This window comes from Neoarthrinium moseri (genome assembly GCF_022829205.1).
Source record: "Neoarthrinium moseri strain CBS 164.80 chromosome Unknown scaffold106_Wmoseri_CBS_16480, whole genome shotgun sequence".
Classification (NCBI taxonomy): Eukaryota; Fungi; Ascomycota; class Sordariomycetes; order Amphisphaeriales; family Apiosporaceae; genus Neoarthrinium; species Neoarthrinium moseri.
Genome location: NW_026055220.1, coordinates 90,037 through 98,657, shown reverse-complemented (window position 1 = coordinate 98,657; position 8,621 = coordinate 90,037). Strand labels below are relative to the sequence as shown.

Here is an 8,621-nt window from a genome sequence, read left to right as displayed (position 1 = left end):
TCTCCCCCCAAACAGCCCTGCTCGCCCCGGAGCTTTTTCAAGCATTGCCAACACAACTTCAGAGAGCCCGTGTTCGGCAATTCAGAGAAGCAAAGCTGACGCATATTTATCAATCCAGCTCTGGAGTAATCTGAACCTTAATCGATAACCCTAGTCGTGCGATACGCGTTAAAGCTAGTGGGTGAGTGATTCGGTGGGGTTATTGGCCCCGTGACCTGCTTGGCGTAGAAAAGCAACCACCGACCTGGAAGCCACAAAGTTTACCTATATGCCTACCCGTGGACCCTTGGAATGAGAGAGCACACTCCCCGACGCCTGCACGGCCTGCCCGTCTCTGGTCTTCCCCTCCCCACTCGACAAACATCCACAGGAGACTGCAGGTGTCTGCTTCTCACCAGTCGCTCTCGAACCGGCTCTGGGCGCACGGGCGCGAGATCAAGATCCTTTGGCTCTCCCAGCTGCCATGAACCTTCACTACGAGTGCGGTACGTGCCGCAAAGCCTTCTGGGCCGGGTTCAAAGCACGCGAGAACCACCTGCGCTCCACAGGCCACAGTGCCCCTGAATACGAATGCGACAGGTGCTGCCGTCATTTTCCATCGGGATTTTGGCAATGGGAACATATGATGGACTTCAACCATTTCCGATGCAAGTGTGCAGTGTGCGATTAGACGTGGCCCAACGATAGTCAACGCGTCAAGCACGAGCACGAAACTCATAACCACTGCAGTGCCTGCCAGAGGACCTTCATGAACGCGAACAATCTCAGAATGGTAAGTTAATTCTGTCGCCGACTGTTGAGGGCTTCATTGCTCATCTGCTATCGACAGCACCTCCACTCCGGCGTGCATCGAGGCTACGAGATTCAGTGCCCTTTCTGCCAGTGCCATCGCGCTACAGCCGCCGGTCTAACGCACCACATAGAAACTGGCTCATGTCCAAGGGCTGCCGGAGTCACGCGTGACACGCTTTATAGGCTCATAAGAAGCAACGACCCCCAGGGCACCATCACCAATAACCTGCTCGGCTGGAGTGGCTCGACGCAGTACGAGGCCAATGAGCTTGCGTACAATAGGGCTCGTCGCGGCTGGGAGTGCTATCTCTGCCACCGAGTGTTTGACAGATTACCGGTCCTGAATCGACACCTGAACTCTCCTATTCGTAAGTACTTTGACTCGATTCATCACTCACACTGTAGCCAGTGAAGAGGAGCTGACGAAATGACACGGGCAGATCAAGAGAGCTTGTACCACTGTCCGAACCGACAGTGTGGGAAGGAGTTCACGGTCTTAGCGGGGATCATCAATCACCTTGAGAGCGAATCATGTGGCTATATGAGATTCGAAGACGTGCAACGAGATATTCATAATGTGGTGGGCGGGAGCAATTTGCTGTCGTTCTAAGAAACTTTTGATCGGATGAATTCTCCTGTCTTCGGAGACGAGCAATACGCCTTTTCAAATTTTGTAACTCTTTATACAATTGACAGTTGATCATGCCCTACTAGTATAGGATTATGCACCCCGATGATGATTAAGCAGTGCGCGGAAAGTGATTGGATGGTCAGAGTTGACGGGTAGACTTGCGGAGACTTATTATTAGCCCCCCCACACCCGTCAGACGCTCGTCTCGTGTGGAATCCGTCCGATTCAAGCCCCCGAGTCAGCAAGGCCGACAGCCAAAAGTGGCATTTGGAACCGTACAAACCACCAAGGCCGTCCGCGTCTTCCAGCTGCAACGCCATGCCGCGACCGCTTCGCACAAGCTGCGACCGCTGTCACTCTCAAAAGCTCAAATGCCCCAAACAGCCTGGTATTGCAATATGCACGAGATGCGCCAAAGCCGGCGCGTCATGTGTCTTCAGTGCAGCCGGGCCCAGCGCTCGCCGAACACCGCTCTCCTTAGGCCACGAGGACTTCGGCTTGCAGCCTCAGCTGGGCGGTTTCGACGTGGACCTGGATTGGTTCTCAGGCGGCAGCCTCAACAGTGGCCAGCCCGACGCGCCATTTCATAGCCAGACCATCCTGCATCCGGACCTGTCGTCCATCCAGGATGAGCACCCAAGATCAGCCTGCGTGAGACAATTGTTAAGCTTGGCGCAGGATTTTGATCACACTTCCGCCAGCATACCTTCGGAGTCGCAGTTGCATATGGACAAGGATGCCCCGCTGCCCGATGTGGTGGCTTCGTGGGCAGAGAAGTATGGACAGAGGCAATGCCTTGAGCAATTATTTGCATCAGGACAGAGGTTATTAGACTTGTATTACAATACCATACGACTCATCTTCGAGCAGCCAGGTGGAGATGCTTGTGAGGATGGCAACTGCCTTCACCGCCAGGATCTTCCCGCTGATGTGGAGGAGAAGCTGGCTGAAGCCCTCGTCGTCGATCACGGGAAACCAACGCCGATGGACCCCTTCGTCTTCAACCTCCTGGTCATATGCCATACTCGGTTCAATGACATACTGACTCTTTTGATGGTGCACATGAAGACCTGTGTCCGGGTCCACTTTGCGTCGCCAACAGCAAGCGATCCAAAGTTGCATATTCCCGCCCTCAAGGTCGGTAGCTTCGTTGCCTCACCTGAGTCGTCTTCCTCGATGCAGGCTGTCTTGTTGGTACACATCGCGTCTGTACTTGTGGATCGTGCCAAACAACTGGCGGAGAAGGTCCAGACCGCAACCAAAGAAGAAAAGTCTACGACGAAGGCACAAATGTTCCGGCTTCAATGTCAGGCACTTGTCGAGGAGGGGGAATCGAATGTCATTGCGCTCAAGAAGGTTCGCGATGTCCTAGTCCATATAGGGTGGATGCGATGAGACGCCGTGCAACCACTACCTTGTCCCACGACTACTCACTGTCAAAACTAATCAAACTGACTTTCCGGGTCATGGCGCCGATGGTTTCTCACCATAACTACTGGAGATATACCAAGAGAGCTTCACTCGCGTTAATAGTGAAAGTAGCCTGTCCGCCTGAGACCACAGCCGTCTCGAAGGTCTCAGTTCCACTGATGACGCAAGTTCCATCCGTGAAGGATTGACCTCCAAACTTGGGTACCCCTCCTTGGTCTTGCCTGGACAAGGCGCTGGCGGCCGTCAACCTCTTCGTGCGCACCGAAGACCCTGACAGCCCCGTGAGGACGAACGACTGATTGGACCGGCTACCACTTCCGCTGTAGTAGTCTGAGTTGTAGAGCATGGTTCTTAAGGGAGCCTTGTTCGCGTCGAACGTTACATATGCTGCGTAGTTCGTTGTACCGGTGTCAAGAGCTGTTAGGTATGATGCCTTGGCCAACAGCGCTGTCGCGGCGTAGGCCCCGTAATATGGTGCCCCCATCGAATATCTACCCCAAAAGCAATATTGACAGTTGCCAACAGTTCCGTGGTGGAAGTACGTTCGGGATATGTTGCTATATGTTGCTCTCAGGGAATAATCCAGGGTCCAGAGGGCGGCACCAAAGGTTGGCGATACTCCGGCTGCACCTCCACCAGATACTGTCAACAGTTAGCCACTATGCTTCAACTCCAATTGCAAAAATGTATTCTACCCACCAGAATTCGTTTCCCCAAAGACGTAAGGCTTTCCTTCGCCCAAAGCAGCTGATACATCGGCGTCAAACACATGCAAGTTCGTTGCGATGTTTGAGTGACTCATCAACGAGGTTACAGAGCCTCCAGGATAGTTGTGATGCGCGTACGTCTTGACGTACTCTTTGACGGTCGAATTTTCAGTTGCAATGAGTTCCGCGGCGCCCCATTCCGGGGGCGACGCATTACTGTTTCCTGCTTGGATGATGGACTTCTTATTCACAGCCGAGCCGACCAGGATATCCCAATTGTTTTGCGACGCAGCGTCGATTGCGGGTGACCATGCACCAGATGCTATTGGCTGGCCATCCTTTGGGTAGTCTGCGGTGTCTTAGCCCAGGACTCTTCACAGTGCTAGCCATACGTACACTCTGGCTCGTTTCCCAGCTCAATAGCTAGTAAATTGGTCATCTCAGAAACGGCAACCTTGGCTGCGGCGATCGTGTTGCTGATTTGGTTCTTTCCTCTGTTAAGACCAAGTACCACACTGCCTTTGTATGTGTTCGCCAAAGCCATGAACCTTGACCCAAAGGTCAGGTTTGCCGGCGCGTCCGCTGGGGATGCCACTGTGTACACGACATACGAACTTGTGGCTGCATCATACAACGCACGATCTTGAGTGGTGCCGCCAATCCGAATAGGAGGCCATGTTCCCGTCAAAGACTGGAGGTTCGTCAGGCATTGGTTGGTGGCGGTCACATTGGTGAAGTACGAGGGGAACGCGAAGAATTCGAAACTAGCATCCTTGTGTCAGCGGTGTATGAAGTCAGAAGGCATTGAACCTTACGAGATGCCGACCGGTGCCGGATCAAGTGGCGCCTGCGGAAATATTGTCAGATGTTATAACAGTGGTTCTTCGAGCATACTACTGGTGAAATATCGCCCGACTATCCTTTGGGTTTGCCCAAGGACACACGGCAAAGACTGGGTGTCTCTTACATATTGGTACCCTCCCGTAAGAGCGGCACTAGGTACTGCGAAAGTCACAGCTGTGACTGCAGTCGCAGCAGACACAATCAATGTGAATAGTCTGAAGATGTAAATCGACATTTTTCTTGACGCGACTAGGTCAGCAAAAAAGTGACGCGTTCTGGGCTCGATTAATACGTCTCGCTTCGCTGATAATTGACACCGCGCTCTGTCAATTAGCCGACAATTCACATGCTCAGACCCAAGCCCCGCCTCATTGCAACGCCGACAATGGAACGGCATCTTGGAAAGCCCCCAATTAGAAAGAGACTCCGTCGTTCAAATCGGGGCCGGGCGCGGGCCATTGCGCGTTAGGACCGAAGCTATTTCTCGTTCCATGGCAGTGGGCATGTAGTTGGGGAACCCTGCAAGTATGGTCGGCTTTCGCTTCCCCGAAATAGCTTTCTGCTGAGTGGGCCAACCCCAGATTGATCTAGCTACTTTGTACCCCGCGGATAATTGTGCCTGTCGATCGTTGAACCCAAGGTCGTGCAACTCGCTCATCGCTAGGGTACTGTATCTATACTTCGGTGTGATTTACAGTATTGAATTGCACCACCAATATGACCCACGCAAAGCCGCATTGTGATTGCACCGAAAAGTCTCGTTACACCCACCCCACTGTCTCGTTGATCCGACGTAGAGGATGCTTATGTGAAATTTGGAAGAGCTCACCAGCCGCCGTGTCAGGGGGATATCCAAGTTTTAACTTGTAGAATGGACCAGATAGACACTATGGGATATCACGCCTGACGAATGAACAGAGCTGGAGTGAGCATTAGGTTGCTTTCTGACCGTCGAACTTGATATTCCATAACAATCCCGCCGCCGGCGGCATTCCGTTCCTCCATGGGACCGATGCACCTGGGATAAATTGGATAGGAAACTCTGGCCGTTCCGGAATTTGATTGGGTGGTTTTATTACCCCTACGCCCACGAGAGTTAGCAAAAGCTGCTAGCGGTGCTACCCAAAGCAATTGATCAAAATGTAGATTGTGCCTGTTCGCCTGTTCAGAGCAGGCATAGTCCCCATTATTTTCCGACATTACGCAAAATAGGATAGAACAACTATGTTTATTCATCCACATGCTTATCTATCGATTTGGCCTCGATCATAGAAAGCCAAGAGAAATGCTTTTTCATAACTAAATGCCCATGATATTCTGATTGAATTGTGTGTTTGTGCTGTCAGTCCCTTTGTTTGATACAAATTCCCTTTGTTGGAGTTGCGTTCACGGACCTGACCACTGCAAACAATGGTGCACAACGGGGTTGGAATTACAAGGCACTTAAAGCCAAAGAATTGTCATAGTGTTAATTGTGGACAAAGCTATTGGGCTGTGAGAACCACCATGGGTACAAAACTACCTGGGTCACCCCTGCCTGCCAGCCAAGTCGGAAAGCTCTATGTTTCCTTAGTCACTGCGCATATAAATATTGCTCACCTCAGTGCTTCAATGTCATGATATAGAGGTAAAACGAGAACACAATAATGAAAAAGAAGAAAAGAGGGATGCCGCCTTCTCGAGAAAGTCGTACAACTGGGTCGACGATTATCAAACGGGGTGCAACTACGATGATATGCCTCCAGCTTACACCGAGGCAGACGTCGAACACACATGCGAACTCGGACGGCCGCCATCATACAGAGAAAATGGTCGTCCAAAAACGGAGAAGGACAGCGGAGAAGCGTGTGCCATCTCAGGTTACACGGCATCTGTGAATTGGGTACGACGATGGCTCCCGGAGGACACAGACGAGTGTGATGTCGAAGATGTTGAACTTTCAGACGATTGCCCGACAACCTATGAGGGGGATCGAGGGTACCCTTTCAGCAAAGGCTATATAGTTGAGCTGGAGGAGGAATTTTATGAGGCTTGTGAACGTCTCGAAGAAGCAAAAAGAAAGAGACAACCATTCCGAGTTCTTTATTGGAAGTCAAGAGGAGAGTACTACCTCTCACATTTGGAATTTATGGGGCTTACGGATTTCCAGGATGGACTAAGACCTCTGGCAGACTACGTGGCGAGGAAAATTGCTGATGATGAGCAGTGGCACAATCTTCATCTAGGAGAACACCACTTACGATCGCTCGACGAAGAGGTTGATGAGGCGATGGAGGACGTGTCCATGGTAGAGTCCGAGATGGCACTTTGCAGAATTGAGGTGGGGAAGCAGCCTTCACAGACATGGCGGTTTGATCATGGCCAGGGTCTCCATATATGGGTGCCAAATGAAGGTAAGTCATATGGAGCAGACGAGTTTCGTCGCTTGCCTGAACACCAGCGGGTGTTGATTTACGAGGGTACAAGATATAATTGATTAGATCAGTTATGAGTATGATATTCTTCTTTGAACCTTACGAATACCTCCTGGGTAACATCCCGTCTTTTCTTCAGTGATAGTGACCCCAAGAATTATCTTTCTTAACCATTAAATGGAACTTGAATAGAGCTGCACAGATTGCAAAGTTATGGCTGATATACGTCAACATTCCTTCACATAAGAAGACTAGTGATATGACAACAATTGATCCCTGGGAACTCGATACATCTGTGACAGAGTTTCATCCATAGACAAAGAAATACTATGGACAGTTACTGAGACTACGGTGGACGCTGGAGTAAGGAGAGTGTAAGAATTAGTATAAGAACGATGTAGTCTCGCGATTCAGCGCTGATATTTTCCGATTTATGCCTTGCTCGGAGTCTGCCTGCAGAGGATTGATGTTGCACCTAAACCAGCAGGCTTAATTCCAATGTAACGGCTTAGGTCCCCCAAGTCCAGCGAGGTGAAACCTGAGTGCCAGATCTCGCAACGAATGCGTATAAAGCAACAAATGTGGGACAAAAAATTAATATATACATCAGGCGGGAGAGCGTCTTCGTCTTATTTCATTTCTCGTCGGCTTAACCGCGCACAATGAGTAATATACACACTGCTTAAACATAGCGACAAAGGCATTCGCGATTTGAGGACAATTTCTCGACACGTACAATTTCTATAGCCTGGATATGCCCTTTTAAACTTCACAGTCTCCAAAATAATTAGATCACCGAAATTTCTATACAACTAACTTATACATAGCGTAGCCTTCTGGTTCCAGTTCCAGAGGCCGGGAAAGACCCCCGTATGTGGTCTTTTGACCTACTTAGCATGGATCTAGTATAGTCAGTTTACCCCAAGTTGAGTCTTCTTCTTCACAGATTGGTGCTATAGGAGGTTCAAAAAGCAGTGTGGCAAGAATGAAGAGGCTCGAAAAGTATTGTATAAGTGAATTTGGCGTAACCAGCCGCCAGACATGTATAACAATGCTGTCCTTAATGAGGTACTCACCGTTTCAGTAATGACTCTTTGCTCTCAGGTGCAGTAAGTTGTCCTTGCATACAGCTCGAACAGGTCTGATGGACATACTTGGTGTGGCTATCCGGTGAATCCATCAAGCCAATACACCGGTGACCGTATGCAATGGCACCGGCGCATGGGATTACTTCGTTGCACATCGTCTCCCTGCATCCGCAAGAGAAAATAAGTTGGTGCCTAGGGTAGCACATGCTGATAGGACTAAGATCAGAGTAAGAAGTGAAATGTGAAAAGCGCCCGGCAATGGGGAATACAATGCTGCAGAGGAACGTAAGTGGGGTGTACAAGCTTGATTAAATGGTCGCATAGAGTCATTGTCAACAAGACTCTGGTATGTACTTCTTTGTTGATAACCAAGAATTGTGGAATTTTATGTTGAATGGAATCTCGGGGGGAATGAGTTCTTTATCTTCTCCCGAATCACCAACTGAAGATACGGCTAGATACCTGATCGATAGGGGCCCATCTTCTGCTTTGATACTACAAATATCAGAACCGATCTACAGTGAAGAGTAGCCAACCCGACTGTTCTCCATCACGCTTGAGGAGCCTTAGCTCTTATACACCTCAATGCAGAAGTTACTGGTCTACATAAAAGTAGGTAATGATTCTTGACGTGTGGCACCCAAAACCTTTTCTTTCGAGATTCACATCTACTCTCATGCTGGCATGGGCCTTAGTTCTGGTTCTACCTACACCC

At 50.0% G+C, this 8,621-nt stretch overlaps 4 protein-coding genes across 4 annotated transcripts; 3 read left to right on the top strand and 1 right to left on the bottom strand.

The window, feature by feature from the left end:
- Positions 1-769: 769 nt before the first annotated feature.
- JN550_013199 (uncharacterized protein) lies at positions 770-1,402 on the top strand (the record flags this gene model as incomplete). The annotated part of the gene is made up of 3 exons (XM_049311760.1): positions 770-772; positions 830-1,160; positions 1,233-1,402. 3 exons carry the CDS (start codon positions 770-772, stop codon positions 1,400-1,402), a joined length of 504 nt encoding a protein of 167 aa, XP_049164866.1.
- Positions 1,403-1,741: 339 nt separating this feature from the next.
- On the top strand, positions 1,742-2,818 carry JN550_013198 (uncharacterized protein; the record flags this gene model as incomplete). The annotated part of the gene is made up of 1 exon (XM_049311758.1): positions 1,742-2,818. One exon carries the CDS (start codon positions 1,742-1,744, stop codon positions 2,816-2,818), a length of 1,077 nt encoding a protein of 358 aa, XP_049164865.1.
- A 97-nt stretch (positions 2,819-2,915) lies between these two features.
- JN550_013197 (uncharacterized protein) lies at positions 2,916-4,639 on the bottom strand (the record flags this gene model as incomplete). Its single annotated transcript, XM_049311757.1, has 5 exons — positions 2,916-3,496; positions 3,554-3,910; positions 3,958-4,325; positions 4,377-4,408; positions 4,529-4,639. The coding sequence occupies 5 exons, from the start codon at positions 4,637-4,639 to the stop codon at positions 2,916-2,918; spliced, it is 1,449 nt and encodes a 482-aa protein (XP_049164864.1).
- Positions 4,640-6,139: 1,500 nt separating this feature from the next.
- On the top strand, positions 6,140-6,880 carry JN550_013196 (uncharacterized protein; the record flags this gene model as incomplete). The annotated part of the gene is made up of 1 exon (XM_049311756.1): positions 6,140-6,880. The coding sequence occupies one exon, from the start codon at positions 6,140-6,142 to the stop codon at positions 6,878-6,880; it is 741 nt and encodes a 246-aa protein (XP_049164863.1).
- Positions 6,881-8,621: the final 1,741 nt, after the last annotated feature.